A 16,287-nucleotide genomic window follows, 5' to 3' on the forward strand; every position below is an offset into this window, starting at 1 on the left:
GCTTTCTGGACAGGTGTGGAGAGATTTTCTCCATCTTCTTATTTTTATTTTTTTGGAGTCTCGCTCTGTCGTCCAGGCTGAAGTGCAGTGGCGCAATCTCTGCTCACTGCAAGCTCCGCCTCCCGGGTTCACGCCATTCTCCTGCCTCAGCTTCCCAAGTAGCTGGGACTACAGGCGCCCGCCACCACACCTGGCTAATTTTTTGTATTTTTAGTAGAGACGGGGTTTCACTGTGTTAGCCAGGATGGTCTCCATCTCCTGACCTCGTGATCCGCCCACCTCGGCCTCCCAAACTGCCGGAATTACAGGCGTGAGCCACCGCGCCTGGCCAATTTTCTCCATCTTCTATTACACTTCTTCATTTGGGCTCTGAAATAATATTACTTCTGCCCCAAACTCATAAGACCTTCAATGAATAGCAGTCCCTTCGTCTATCTATGATGGTTCTCTATGAAGGACCAGACCCAGTCCCTCAGGCCACTGGGTAAATAAACATGCCATCCCTTCTAGCTTCTCCTTCTCATTTGCATCCTGACACATTTATACCATTGCCTATGAGTGTATGCATACAGATGCCTAGACTAGGTGCCAGCTACACACACACAGTTTTTTTTCTCAGTAAAGCCCAGCCTGACACCTGCTGCATAAGATCTAATTAATCAGCAGAGATAAAAGAAAAACTTATTTTTCTTTTGATTCTTAATTTTAGCATGTGTGGAGTTCAGTGTTTCTTAGAAAAACTTTCTCTCAGAAGACTACTCATTTTAATACACAGCATATGTATGTTCCAGTTACGTATCTACAGCAAGGTATATTAGCGAAAAGTGAATAACTGGTCTGGATTCTGAATTTTGATCACTTGAATACTTAAAATGAGTCAGAATTCAATTTTGGAAAATTGCTGATAGCAAAATGTTAATGAAAAATATTACATCAATCACAGACTTCCAGAAATGTTGTATTAGTGTTTCCCAAAGGCTTTCATGTACAGATTATTTAACTAATACGATCTTTATTAATGATCTCTTTGTAATTCTGTATATAACACTAATTTATTCAGTTGCCTTACTGATTCAAACAAGAATATAAACAGCATGAAAACATAAAATGTTGTGTCCTAATCTGACACAATTGCTTTAATAACGATGGGAAACCAGACTTTACATAAATGGAATGTGATTATTCTCTCTAATACACAAAGGCATACAGAGGCAGAAATTCAGGTTTGCATTATTTTCATAGGACTACAGTTATAAATTCTACAAGATTAACTACATATAGAGTACACCCCCAGGTACACACCCCCCCACACACACATTAGATCATACTATCATTTTAAGTGCTTTGTTAATGTATAATTTACATATAATCATCCATTGTAATTGTGCAGTTCAAAGAATACAAATGTATACAGTTGTATGTACCACCAGAATCAAGATATAGAACAAAAAGATACAATCCAAAAGTTTCCTCATGCTCCTCTGTAGTCAATACTTTCTACTCACCTTGACCCCTGACGATCATCAAGCTACTTTCTTTCACTTAGCATAATGCTTTTGAGTTTCCTCTATGTGGCGACATCTATCAGGAGTCAATTCTTTATTATTGTTATGTATTACTCCATTTTATGGATATACTACAATTTGTTTATCCTTTCACCGGTTGATGGACATGAGTAATTTGCATTTTTTTGGCTATCACAAACAAAGCTACTGTGAACAGTTGTATGGACATATATTTTCATTGCCTTCAAGTAAAAACCTGGAAATGGGAAATGGGATTGGCAGGTCATATAGTAGTTCTGTATTTTAATTTCTAAGAAACTTTACAAAGAAGCTGTAATATTTTTAATTTCTACCAACAATTTTATTTGTTCCATGTCTTTGCCAACACTGGATATTTTTAAAATCAGTTTTTCTACTGAGGGTACAGTGCTATTTGTAATTTATATTTGTATTTTGTATTTCCTTAATGATGAATGGTGTTCAGCAAATTTTCATTTGTTCATTGACCATTCATGTGTTCTTTGGTGAAGTGTCTGTTCCAGTCTTTTTTTTTTTTTTGAAACAGAGTTTCACTTTTGTTGCCCAGGCTGGAGTGCAATGGTGCGATCTTGGCTCACAGCAACCTCCGCCTCCCAGGTTCAAGTGATTCTCCTGCCTCAGCCTCCTGAGTAGCTGGAATTACAGGCATGCACCACCATGCCTGGCTAATTTTGTATTTTTAGTAGAGACAGGGTTTCTCCATGTTGGTCAGGCTGGTCTCGAACTCCCGACCTCAGCGGATCCGCCCTCCTCAGCCTCCCAAAGTGCTGAGATTACAGCATGAGCCATCATGCCCAGCCTGTTCCAATCTTTTATCCAGTTTTTATTGATATTTTTATCTTTTATATTGTTACATATTCTGAATACAAGTTCTGCATTAGATATATTTTTTACAAATGTTTTCTCCCAGTCTGTGGTTTCCCTTCTCATTTTCTTAAGTGTCTTTATGAGAGCAAAATTTTAAATTTTGATAAATTCAAAATTAACGTTATTTTTCCCTTATGGTTCATCCTAAGAAATCTTTGCCTAACCCAAGACTGCAAAATTGTCTGGTTTTTTTTCCTATGTTTTCTTTCAGAATTTTTATAATTTTAGATATGTTTTTAGCCTAAATTTTTATAGTTATATTTAGCTCAATAATACATTTCAAGTTAATTTTTATATACAACATGAGGTAAGGCTCAATGTTCAGCTTTTTCATATAGATATCCAATTTTTCTTGTGCAATTTAAAAGACTAATCCTTTCCCATTGACTTACCTTGACAGCTATTTTTTGAAAATCAGTTGACTGTAGATGTGTAGATTTATTTCTGAATTCTTCATTTTGTTCCATTGATCCATTGGTCCACTGATGCCAACACCATACAATCTTCATTACTGTAGAATTACAATAAATCTTGAAATTAAATGGTATGAGTTCTCCAGCTTTGCTCTTTGTTTTCAAACTGTTTTAGCTTGTCTACTCCCTTTACATTTTTATAATAATTTTCTATTTCTGCTTAAAATATAGTCCACTGGAGTTTTGATAGGAATCATACTGAATCTATAAATTTGGAGAGACTTGGTATTTTAAAAATATCTAGTCTTCTGATTTATGAGCATAGTATAGATCCTTTTTTTCTAAAATTTATCTTAACAACGTTTTGTAGTTTTAAGTGTGCAGTCATTGCACATATTTTTTGTTAACTGTCACCCTAGGTATTTCAGGTTTTCACATTATAATGGTAAGTAAAGTGTTGGAAGTAGCATTCCTAGAAGTAGAACAGATTAAAAGCAAAAGAAAAACATTATCTGAAGAAATAATTCTAATTGAGAAGAAAAATGGCGATAGAATTATTGAATAACAAAAGCTACGTAAAGGAATTATCATTGCTGACTATTACTTTCACTTTTATATCTGAGCATACAAATTAGTGCTTTCTTTATAGTGAATAATAATATAAAACCTACTTGGAGACCAGTAAAAAAGAAAAGGCCTTGAACCTAGAATCGGGGGCCTAGACTTGAGTCATGACTTGAATATTGAAGTATAGTACGAGATAAATAAACCTTGACAAGCATTTTCTCCTTTCTCATTTTGTGTTCAACTAATACTTGGCAAATGTTTACAAGAGCCAAACAGTATGCTAAATGCTATAAAATGGGAAGAATCCTTCACACCATATCCTTAAGTGTTAGAATGAAACCTCAAATGAGAAAGAGTTATATGAAATATTTTGGTAAGATAGAACGTATATTTAATGTGCTATTATTATGTTTATTATAATTATGGCATAAAAAGTTCATTTAGGCTGGGTGCCTAGCACTTTGGAAGGCCGAGGCAGGTGGATCACCTGAGGTCGGGAGTTCAAGATCAGCCTGACCAACATGGAGAAACTCTGTCTCTACTAAAAATACAAAAATTAGCCAGGCGTGGTGGCGCATGCCTGTAGTCCCAGCTACTTGGGAGGCTGAAGCAGGAGAATCGCTTGAACCCGGGAGGCAGAGGTTGCGGTGAGCTGACATTGCGCCATTGCACTCCAGCCTGGGCAACAAGAGCGAGACTTTGTCTCAAAAAAAAAAAAAAAATCATTTATAGGTGCTATTACTTTAAAACAAGCTCATACCAAAAGAAGAAAGTAGCTCTGAAAAAAATTAAATGGATTATAGCTAGAGAATCCTAAAAGTAATCACTCCATGATACACTGAAATCTTTTCTCTTCTATTACCTTCTAGTTGTATGATACAAGTAGCATCTAAATTCATAGACATGGATGAAGACTGACTTGTTTTTAAACCCTACAAAGAAAAAGAATGACTTGTTTCTAAACCCTAAAATAAAATTGAAAATTTATGCATTTTTTCCTTCCAGATGAAGGAAGTAGCCTTATTAATTTCTATTAATAGGAGACCTGCTGACAGTTTTTCTAGTAGGAACCTGGCAAACTCACAAATATGACAGATGAACTGAGAATTTAGAAGTATGCCAAAAGACTTTACGCAAAGGAATATAGTAAAAAGGAATTCAGTTTCTCTGGTTATAGATTGTTATCCAAGTAAAATATTTATGCATTGGTCATTATATCATATAAATTGGTTGAAAAATGATTTTCTGGTCTTTTTGTGTGTATTTTTTATTTTTTTAGGTTTGATTCTCACAAAGGTTTCTGGTGTCAGTTACTGGAAGAAGGTAAAACAAAATGCCTTGGAAAGAGCAAAGGAAGAAAATACCCCCCAATGGACTCTGATGTAAGCATAGAGCTTAAAATAACAAACTAAATCAGCAAAATGATAACCAATAATATCATCTATTTTCTTAAAAAACTAGTTAAAGTCAAAATTCAGCCTTTCTAAAACTTAAAAGTGCCATTTCAATTTCAGTACGGGTAGGTTGCTTGTTTCGATTTTACCCACAATATATTATTACTTGTCATGCAAGAATAAAGGAAAAAATAGAATTTGACATTCTGAAAAAGAATAAAGAGATAATATCTTATTCCAAAAAGAATGATACCTGCACAAAAATTTTAGCATAAAGGTTAACTGAAACCAAGACAGGAAATATATTCATTGAAAAGTGAAAATAAGACCAAGATTTCCATTTTTGGCTGGGTGTGGTGGCTCACGCCTGTAATCCCAGTACTTTGGGAGGCCGAGTGGATCACTTGAGGTCAGGAGTTCGAGACCAGCCTGGCCAACATGATGAAACTCCATCTCTACTAAAAATACAAAAGAAAAAATTAGGTGGGCATGGTGGCTGGTGCCTGTAATCCCAACTACTCAGGAGGCTGAGGCAGGAGGATCGCTTGAACCCAGGAGGCAGAGGTTGCAGTGATCCCAGATTGCACCATTGAGCTCCAGCCTGGGCAACAAGAGTGAAACACCAACTCAAAAAAAAAAAAATTCTATTTTTTTCACTGCCTGAGTCATTCTGTTTTAAGTGTGCCCTGGGCAGTAATATAAATTACTGATACAATATACTAAGTTTTGAGCTGTTAATATGGTAATAAATGAAAGAAGCAATACATTTCCCAACATCTAACTTACACTAGCAGATAATTTAGGCTTTGGAGAATGTAGATACACACTTTGCAGTATGTATTCAGCACTTCCTGTTTATTCTGTTCAGAATGGTGACACTCTGATTAAGTGATTAAGTGTAGCATTAATCACTTAATGCTACAGTTTTCTCCATTTCTATACCCCACATTTTTACTTTGATCCTTACTTGACATATATTAAGATTTACTAATAATATTTTTATTATTAGTCTAGTTAGTATATAGTTTCAATATAAGCATGCAAGTGGAGTTTGATTTGTAAATTTTTTTAGATCACAATTAATACATTACATTAACTGAGAATCCTCAGACCTGAGGATCCTAAGGTGGGCTAAATTTATTTGAATACCTTATCTAACAAAACCTTGAGGACTATTTTTTTGTGCCTGACCTGATAGATGCAGGGTCTGTCCTCAATAAACTCTTAATTAAATCATATACAGAAGAGGGGGGTGTTTCCGTTGTTTTAATGAACAAACTGCAATTTCAGAACTCCAATTTTCTTTGGCTGATTATTAAAATATACCTTCAGAGCACTGTGAAAACAACCCTTCTTTTCCCAAAAGAAATTGACATACAATTTCTATAGTATTTCAAGAAAGTAATATAAAATATATCATCTGCATTTATGTCAAAGCTATTTCCTGTACATTTATTAAAGCTAAACTGCTTAAGAGACACTGCTGAATAGCTTTCTTAGCATTTTATTTTACTCTGGTTTAACACAGACCTTATTAAATTTGGTGGTAGAGAAAGATAAGAAAAACACAACTTTTCAGGATATCATTTCTTCTCAACAAGGTTACTGAGTATTCCATATTGGGTTTATTTAAGGGAGTGACTGATTTCGTGAAAATAATGTCGAGAAAGGAGGTAAGAGTAAAGAGGTCTTCCCAGAGGTAATGAAAATACAAATGTGTAGGAAGGATTAGAGTGGGCAGTACTGTCACCACGCCGTTTGCCTCTTCCTAGTAAGAAAAATGCCAGTACCCAAGACCATCAGTAAAATATCATAGGATGTGCTAAATAAATAGTCCACATGCTAATACAAATTTTAATCCAGATCTGGTATACTTGATACTTATTTCAACGTAGTCAAAGTGTATGAAATATAATAAACAAAATAAAATGTACTTTTTTCTCCTCCTCTCCACTTAGAGCAGGACATTTCTGTCAAGCTACTATCGAGATCACAATGTGGAACTCTCAAAGCTGCTGCACAAACTGGGTCAGCCTCTGCCATCCTGGCTGAGACAGGAGCTGCAGAAAGTAAGATAGCACTGAGAGAAAACTCGAGACTTCATCGTCCATGTAGAACACACCTTTTCCAAAGCTTCCAGAAGCTACCAAAAGACAGTTGAAAAATATACCTCTTCAAATGAGAAAAAAGAACAAAGTTTCTTCCATGTGCTGGCATGTGGATGATAAGAAAAAAAGAAAAAGTATGTGTTAAAGCCTTGAGGCCTGTGGCCTTTCTCTTAACTCATATCTGAGCCTGTGGGATTATTGTAGACTACTGTGCACTCATGTGGAAGTCAATTGCAACCAACATAAATATCAAACACAAATGCAGAACTGTTCCATTTCATAGTAATATTTACACTTTTATATATCAACTAAGATTGTGTCTCTGTAGGTTTTTAGACCACTGTTTGCCTGTACAATGTTTTCTTATTCTTTTATTCTATAAACTGTCCTATGAAACAAGAAGCAAAATAAACTTCACAATGTAGCATAAAATGTCAAAAGCATAACACCCATGAAAAATGCTTGCCAAAATTTAAATCCACTTAAGTATTTAGAAACAATTGTAAATTATAATTTGTGCTAGATCAGAGTGGAAACGTAATATATGAGCTTTATCTGCACCAAAAAAAAGATAAGTACTATAGCAAAAGTGATTTTTTCATATACATGGTCTAGTGAATATATGTAAAAATTACTAACTCTTCCATCACAACATAATTGTTATACTGAAATATATACTGTAAAGCTGTTGGATGGTAAATAGAAACACACTGAGTACACCAAAACAGTAAATAACAATGTAAAGTGTACTGACTGAATCCTCTGAAGGGGAGAAATTATAGAGGTCTAAAGACATATCATTGAGAATTCTATGTCCACTTGCTGTAAGCTGTGAATCGATCCCAGTAGTCCTCACTAGTTCTACAGAAATGCATGCCTAGAGTCTGAGGTATGTGTCATCTCCAGAAACAGGTTGACTTTCAAATATGAATAGCTTTTATTTAACTCTCCCCAAAACAAAACCTATTAAATGAAAACTAAAAACAGTTTCCCTAGATGATGTGATTAGACTATTTACATTTAGGTTATTAAAAAATTCCATTTTCCCAGATAGTTCAAAATAAAATTATGTAACGTGAAGATTTATAACAAAAAACAAATTAATATATTATTTGTAATCTAATGTCTGCAGTGATACTTTTGATATAAGGCAAAGAAACAAAAGCAGAGCAGAGGCTCACTTTTGAAAATATTTCACCCGTCACTCTGGTGGAAGATAACAGTTCATAGGTACAATTAAGGATTAGCTACTAAATTAAATGCAGGAAGTACAAAGATGAGCAAGTTATGCTCTTGCAATATATTTACATTTAAATTGTAAATGATAGACATGGTTAATAAAGTTTTCAAAAAAGAAAAGAATACATCATACTTATTGTCCTGTTAACATTTACTTAATTTTTTTTTTGAGGCGGGGACAGAGTTTCGCTATGTCACCCAAGTTGGAGTGCAATGGTGTGATCTTGGCTCACTGCAACCTCCGCCTCCTGGGTTCAAGTGATTCTCCTGCCTCAGCCTCCTGAGTAGCTGGGATTATAGCCACGCACCACCACACCCGGGTAATTTTTGTATTTTTAGTAGCGACAGGGTTTCACCATGTTGGCCAGGCTGGTCTTGAACTCCTGACCTCATGATCCACCCACCTTGGCCTCTCAAAGTGCTGGGATTACAAGCGTGAGCCACCATGCCCAGAATACTTAATTTTTAAATGTACTGTACATATACATAAAATTTAAGTAGTAAATTAATTCCCTGCTATGATTATAAGCCTTCATAAAATATTATCAAAGCTATGATTAGAAAAAAATGAGAGGAAAACTATAGGAAAAATATTTTCATTGTCATTATAATGGGTAAAACTATCAATTACTAATTAGAAAACAAATTGTGAGATCTACTTACTATAAATGTTTAGATGTACATTATAATTACTAACTTTTTAAAAGTTTTATGTACCTAAAGAATATGCTAATTTTTAAATATACTATTAGTAGAAGGAAATGGAAAAATCACCAGTTTTTAAGACTCTTGACTCTAAAAGCAAAATCAAAGTCATTTGGACAAATATGGGAAACACAGTTTTCATTCTTACTGCTGTCTCTTTTAGAGCAGCACATGCCAGACATGCTGGGAAAATTACTATAGTCTTCCATCTCCACCAACTTAACAAAACTGGCTTAGGAAGGTTAACCATAATGAGAATAGGCCCCAGCAGTTATATACAGTGTCATGTTTTCATTTGGCAACAACATTTATTCTAATAAAAAAAAAAAGAAAAGAAAAACTGATACATTTATGCTTTAATGGTAAGATGTACATTTGAACTGCTAAGCAAAGCTGCTAATGGCATATTTTGTTTAGGTAAATCGAGTTGACGGAACACCTCATCCTTTTAAATAGATGTCAAAAACATACTCCATGTTCGTATAAAGATAGGAGAAAAAGGAAGAGATCTTACCAAAATTTATTCATTCACAAGTACATGTATTATGCTAGCTAGAGCAGCAAACCTGTGAAAGGATTTTTGACCACTCAATGTGTCTTGAAGGCAGCATCAAATTCTAGAGGACACGCATACTTTCCACATTATGTACTCCAACTAGTTAATATGCTAATCTGAAAATAACATAAATACATATGAGAAAATAATGAGAGATAATTTGAGTTAAAACTAGCTTTGTATAGAATTCCCTTTTTCATTGTTTAAAATATGAAACTTCCTCAGGAAGAAATGAAATGGTTATTTCAATGTTTATAGCTATAATCTTGTCATTCACATTGAATGAAAATTACTGGAAACATTTTTTTCTCTGAGTTTTTTAAAATAAAAAACCTGGATATAATTCTGATAGTAGCATGGTACCTCATATGTACAACAATAAACTGATAGGAAAACGAAGAGTTTGGGCCTGGTGATTTTAGGTAATCAGTAGGTATTTTATTGTTTTGGCCTGAGGGTGAGTGGGAGGTGGTTACAGAACATAGATACCACTAACATAATTCAAAATGAAGAGATAGAAAGCTTTCAAGTAGGATATATATCCATCCTATATTTATAAAACCTTTCACAGATCATTCTCTTCCTAAATTTATATGTTACTTACAGTGATTTTTTTTACTTCCAATAAATATAACACAGCTCCTAGGTCATTTATGGGACCCTAGAATAAGAGAATAAGAGAATCACACAGCTGTTACTGAATGGACTTCAGAACAGGAATGATTATAGCATTTCTTACTCCCAGTATTCTGTTCTGCTCCACACCAATGAGCCCATTTCTTTCTTCAGAGTTTTAAAACGTGTTCATCTCTCTTTTTAAAAAATCTAGCAAAACGATCTCTGCAAAAAAAGGAGGGAGGGGGATTTGGGGAGTGTAAAGTTAGCCATTTATCTTCATTCTCCACAAATTTTCTTTTCTCTCTTCCAATCCCTTTCTTTTCTAGACATCAGCTTTTCACATGTTGCAACCCATCCTATCTTGGGGCACCAGCTGAATTCCCCACAGGCTTGCCTCCCACACACACGGCTCACTGATTGAGCTGGAAAATCTCATCTCATCTTCTGCCTTCAGACTGTGATTTACAGCATTGGCTTCCCTGGTCCTCAGGCTTTCAGTCTCAGATTGAATTACACCATGAACCACCCAGTCTCCAACTTGCACAGCAGATTATGAGACTTCTCAGCCTCAAGCATGTGAGCCAATCCCTCATAATAAGTCATATGTACATATCTCTCTCCTATTAATTCTGCTTTTCTGGAGAACTCTAAGGCACACAGTTTCACTTGGATTCCATCCCCCCAGAAATCTGCAGTCTACTTCAAGTAAGTCTTTCACCTGTGGCCAAGGATACCTAACAGAATTTGAGGGCCACTTCTCCCCAAACCAGTGCGGTTACCAGTTCTTGCCATTTATTGTCCCTAATTTGTTGTCTATAAGAGTTCTCTAAATACTCAGTGCTCTTAATAAAGGTTACAGAGTAAAATTTATTCACTTATTTGTTAGTACTGAAACTAATAAGTTGAACCTTCTTCCATTAATCCTGTAACTATCCTCATATTTACGTATCTGTCACATCTCAGTCTATTCCCAAAAGTTATAAATACAAAAATTAATAAATCACTAAAGTTGGAATTAGTTACATGCTCACCATCTCCTTTGGAGCATCTCTTAGAGAAAGAGGAATCATGAATAGTATCAATAAGTTAAAAAAGACATTCACTTTCCAGAGTCAAGTCAAATATCTCATTTATTATATTATAGTCAGAGTTCTCCAGAGAAATAGAACTAGTGGCAGATACATATACATATATATATACATATAAGCATGCATACACACACACATACACACACACATATATAAAGACTCATTATAAGGTATTGGCTTAAATGATTTTAGAGGATGCAAAGGCCCATGATCTGTCATCTGCAAATTGGAGACCCAGGAAAGCCAGAGGTGTAGTTCAAAGGCCTGAGAGCCAGAGAGCCAATAGTGTTGCAATCTGGGTTTGAAGGCCTAAAATCCAGGAGCACTGAGGACAGGAGAAGTTCAATGTTCAGCTCAAGCAGCCAGGCAGAGTTAACTGGACCTTCTTCCACCTCGTTCTATTCATGCCCTTAATGGATCGGATGATGCCCATCAACACTGGGGAGGGTAATCTGCTTAACTCAATCTACCAATTGAAATGCTAATGTCATCCAGAAACACCATCATAGCCACACCCAGAAATAAGGTTTCACCAGCTATCTAGGTACCCTGTGGCCCAGTCAAAGTTGACACATAAAATTAGTCATCACATTTACTTAGCAATCCTTTTCAAGGAAGTCAAAGCAAATTTTACAAATTAAATGCTCACAGCATAAAGTCTCCAAGATATTGTTAGAAAGAATGTATTTGCCCACATTTTACCATACAGAAAAGTGAATTACACTGAATAAAATGTGAGATATTTCCAAAGCACCCAGAATCCGTGACAAATCTTATATAAAACTGTCTACATCAAGCCGCTTCTTGCTTTTTGAGGGAATACATTAAGTGTAGGAAATGCCTGCTGCTGCATTTCTGATGCCAAAATGGTCTATTTCAAATCAATAACTGAAATGGAAACCAGACCTTGCTCTTAAATATTATACATAATTTATACAGTTGGACCAAAGATGAGTCTCCTCTATTTGATAAATAATATCCTGAATCTAAATTTTTTTCAGTTTCAACTACATTAAATAGAAATGCAAGCTCAACATGCTATATACTCCTAGTGCTTTAGTGTATCATTTCAGAACTTACTTTATATCCTTCAAAGCAAACAAAACTTTTAAAAGCCCACAAAACAAATATACTATCAAAAACAAAGCTTGCTTCACATATAAATTAATAAATTGACAAATTTTTAATAATTTTTGGGAGGCCGATGCAGGCGGATCATGAGGTCAGGAGATAGAGACCATCCCGGCTAATGCGGTGAAACTCCGTCTCTATTAAAAATACAAAAAAATTTAGCCTGGCGTGGTGGTGGGCGCCTGTAGTCCCAGCTACTCGGGAGGCTGAGGCAGGAGAATGTGTACCCAGGAGGCAGAGCTTACAGTGAGCCGAGATTGCGTCACTGCACTACAGCCTGGGTGACAGAGCAAGACTCTGTCTCAGAAATAAATAAGTAAATACAAAATAGAAACAATAAAACGCTATGAAAATAGAATAATATTGATAAATTATCCCTCCTGCCTATGATCATCCTGAGAAAACCATATTGTTTTCATTCCCAGTTAATGTCCTCAGTACAATCAGAATAGCAAAAAAGATAGACTGGACTATAATTCAACATCTATCCTTAACTATGTAACATTGGGTAGGTGACTTTTCTGATCTCAGTTTACGCATCTGTCAACAGAAGTCACATGTGATCATTGGTAAGGAGGAGGAATGCTTTTCTCCCTGCTTTGTTTACCGTGTGCCAGTAGATCAATTATTGTAACATGTGATTCTGTCTCTGATCTACTCTCCCATAGAGGAGGAACCAATGAATTATCTAAGTGGTAAAATTGAAAGCAGAAATTCGGATTGAATAGCTCAACCTGTCTCCCTCACTTCTCTTTGGGATCTACCTGCAAAGATCAGTCACCCCAGTCCTCTTGGCCTGTGTTAAATTTAGCAGAAATTGACGTTTATTTAAAGCCACAAACAAAACCAAAAGAAGAGCTAAAAACATAAATCCATGCTTAAAAATTAGGAAAATAAGCAAGAATGTAAGAAACAGTAATATAAATGAGCTAAATGTCTCCCCCTCATGTGGGGAGCCAACAGAAACTGCTTAAAGTTGACAAATTAAGAAATTAAGGTAAAAGTGTAATTGGAATTATGAAGATAATCAGCAGAGCTTAAACAAATGGTAAAAGCAAGTTGCCTTTGATAAGTGGGACTAGAGTTCTGGACCAGGGAAAAGTATTTGAGTTTTTATCTCCAAATGCATGAATTGCTGTACTTTTATAACAACAATAATTTATCACTTTAAAGATCAAGACTGTAAATATTCAGGACCAACTGTGTCCAAAAGAGGGAGCACAGAAGCAAGAAATCTAAGCAGCATCAGATACTACTGGCTATTATCCAAGAGATTAATAAACAGGACCTCTGCCATGGTGTAGAGTCTCAACACTACAGTACAATAGTTTTAAAATATAGCCTGTGGATCTTGAGCAGACCTGAGTCCTCTTCAGGGGGTCTGCAAGGTCAAAATGATTTTTATAATAATGTGAATTCATTATATGCCTTCGTCATTGTGTTGATATTGTTACCAACTGTGCGATAACAATAATGGGTAAAACTGCTGGTGCTTTAGCATAAATCAAGGCAGTAGAATTAATCTGTACTATGGTATTCATCACCACACATTCATTGTTTAAAACAGTCAGTGTCACTTATGACTTGACAAAACAGTAAAATTATTAATATTATTACATTCCCACACTACAGTATATGCTTTTTAATCTTCTGTGTGACAAAATGTGAAGTGTGCCTAAAGCACGTCTGCTACATACTGAAGTAGGTGATTGTCTTGAAAAAAAGCCCTTGAGCAACTGTTTGAGTTGCAAGTGGAACTGGCCACTTTATTCATGGAACACACTTTTTACTTGAAAGAATGACAGAGAATTATGGTTATTCAGACTTGAGCAATTAGCAAATATTTTCTTAAAACTGAAAGGAGTGAGCCTGTCACTTCAACAAAAAACAATTGACAGTATTTCTTGCCAATTATAAAATTTCAGCTTTCAAGTAAAAATTAGAATTTTGTAGAACTTGTATTGCTACCATGAGCTTCACAGCATACTCATATTTAAAGATCTTTCTGATGAGATTGGTGGTGATATTAAAAAATGTAATTTTCCAACATTATATAATGAAAGGTGTCAATGTTTGAAAGATCAGCATAAGTAAACCATTTTCCAAAAAAGCAATGCATGAGGTCACAAAACACATATACATAGTATACACAGTATAAATATACATAGCATAATTGTTATAATAGTGAAAGGTCTATTCTCAGAGTAAGATAAATCAGTAGATTTTAATGTAGCACAATATGAACAGTTCATTGATTTCTTTCAGATTCCACATTGCAAATATCCTTTAAGACAATAGCACTTGTCAATTCTTAATGTAGTATCAAAGAAAAATATCCACGATTATCTGAAAATGCTATAAATATATATTTTCTTTTCCCAAACACATATGGGTATATAAATATATACTTTCCTTTCCCAAACACATATGGGGATGAGGCCAGATTTTCTTCATGTACTTCAACAAAACAACCTATCAAAATAAATTGAATGCAGAAATAGATATGAGAATGCAATCTCTATTAAGCCAAACATTAAAGAAATTTACCAAAATGTAACACAATACCACTCTTCTCATTTTCTTTTGTTTTGGAAAACAGAGCTATTTTTTCATTAAAACTATAGCTTTATTATGGGTTTGTTCTTGTTATTTTTTAATGTTTTTTAATTTCTCTATTTCAATTTCTAATAGATTAAATATTAAAAACTGTAACTATATTATCTAGTTATCTATAATATTGATAAATTTATCTATAATATCGATAAATATAATGCTTTTGTTTTATAAACAATAGCCCTTTGGGGTTCTCAATAATGTTTAAGAATGTAAAAGGATCCCCAGACTAAAAAGTATGAGAGCCACTGGCATGAGAGTTAGAAGTAATTCAAGTACCTACAGCCAAGATTTACACCATAAACAATAGGCTATAAAGAAAATAAGTGGGAAGCCAGACTACACCTCCCCTCCATCACCTTCCCACTCTACTCTCAGAATGGAGTTGCCTGGCTGGAGATGAAGGAATACTGCAAAGAGGAAAAGAGAGGTAAATACAAGTTTGGGTTTCTTCTCCCCCTACCTTCCTCCTTGACACCAAACTGAGCCCTTAAAATGGAGGATGAGAGATCTTTAAGTCTGAGGATCAAACAGTAGGGAAAGCTGTGCCCTACTTTCCATTTAAAACTCTGCAAAGCAGCAACCTCCTCCATGTACTCTGCCCAACAATGGTGAAGGCCCTCCCTCCAAGTAGTAGAGATAGCTCGTGGTATCCTAGGTACAGATGGCCTTGGTTTGCACAGATTCCACAGTGGCACAGGACAACACATAAAAGTTCCATTTCTCCAGATAGGCTGCAGGAATCACTAAGAACAGCCTTTTAAATCCAAAGTGACCTGGCAGCTGGGACAAAGAGGGCACTTAATAACCTTCACAGATCGATGACTACAGGCCATGAAAGGAGCCTAAACCGTGGAATCTAGAGACCACTTTACAAAGACTGAACCTGTTGAGGTTCATCCAATGCCAGCAGAGGAAAGATGATGGCTGAGACCGGATGTTACCCACCACTTCATGTCCACTGCCATGACCACCTTTGGAAGAAATGGAGAGAAGAATCTTGAATTTGGCTGGGTTTTTCTACAAGATATTTAAAAATCTTTAAAGTTCTGAATCATATCTTGAATGGGGACAATTATTAAAAAGCTACTCGGGAGGCTGAGGCAGGAGAATGGGGTAAACCCGGGAGGCGGAGTTTGCAGTCAGCTGAGATCCCGCCACTGCACTCCAGCCTGGGCAACAGAGCAAGAATCCGTCTCAAAAAAAAAAAAAAAAAAAAAAAAAAAAAAAAACTAAAGAAAGTTGTATTTTGGACAGGTTGTGAATTATGGAATTTTTACCCACTACATAAGCGTTACATTCCAGGTCCAATTAGCAACAATGAATACTCGGGGAAAAGGGGCAATCAGCTAGGGTTTGAGGCTAGTGATAGACCCTGCCTCAGTTAAGATGATCCAGTGTACGCACAGTGATGTAGTTAGGGTTGAGTCTGCAGGTGAGGCAC

At 35.6% G+C, this 16,287-nt stretch overlaps 1 protein-coding gene across 6 annotated transcripts in view; it reads left to right on the forward strand.

Moving 5' to 3' along the window:
• The window catches only part of NDST3 (N-deacetylase and N-sulfotransferase 3), a 192,729-nt gene extending 182,937 nt beyond the window's left edge, over window positions 1–9,792 (forward strand). For 2 of the 6 annotated variants that reach the window (XR_012435032.1, XM_005555789.5), the window contains 2 exons: window positions 4,671–4,773; window positions 6,744–8,252. Coding sequence is in view for 2 of the 6 variants with exons in the window: in XM_005555789.5 (XP_005555846.1) it covers window positions 4,671–4,773; window positions 6,744–6,863 (223 nt within the window). In the remaining 4 variants the exon portion in view is untranslated. Of the gene's footprint in view, window positions 1–4,670; window positions 4,774–6,743 lie in introns of all 6 variants that reach the window. The other 4 variants (XR_012435033.1, XR_012435034.1, XR_012435035.1 and 1 more) reach the window with 4 other exon arrangements.
• The last annotated feature ends 6,495 nt before the right edge of the window (window positions 9,793–16,287 follow it).

This window comes from Macaca fascicularis, chromosome 5 (assembly GCF_037993035.2).
Source record: "Macaca fascicularis isolate 582-1 chromosome 5, T2T-MFA8v1.1".
Lineage (NCBI taxonomy): Eukaryota > Metazoa > Chordata > Mammalia > Primates > Cercopithecidae > Macaca > Macaca fascicularis.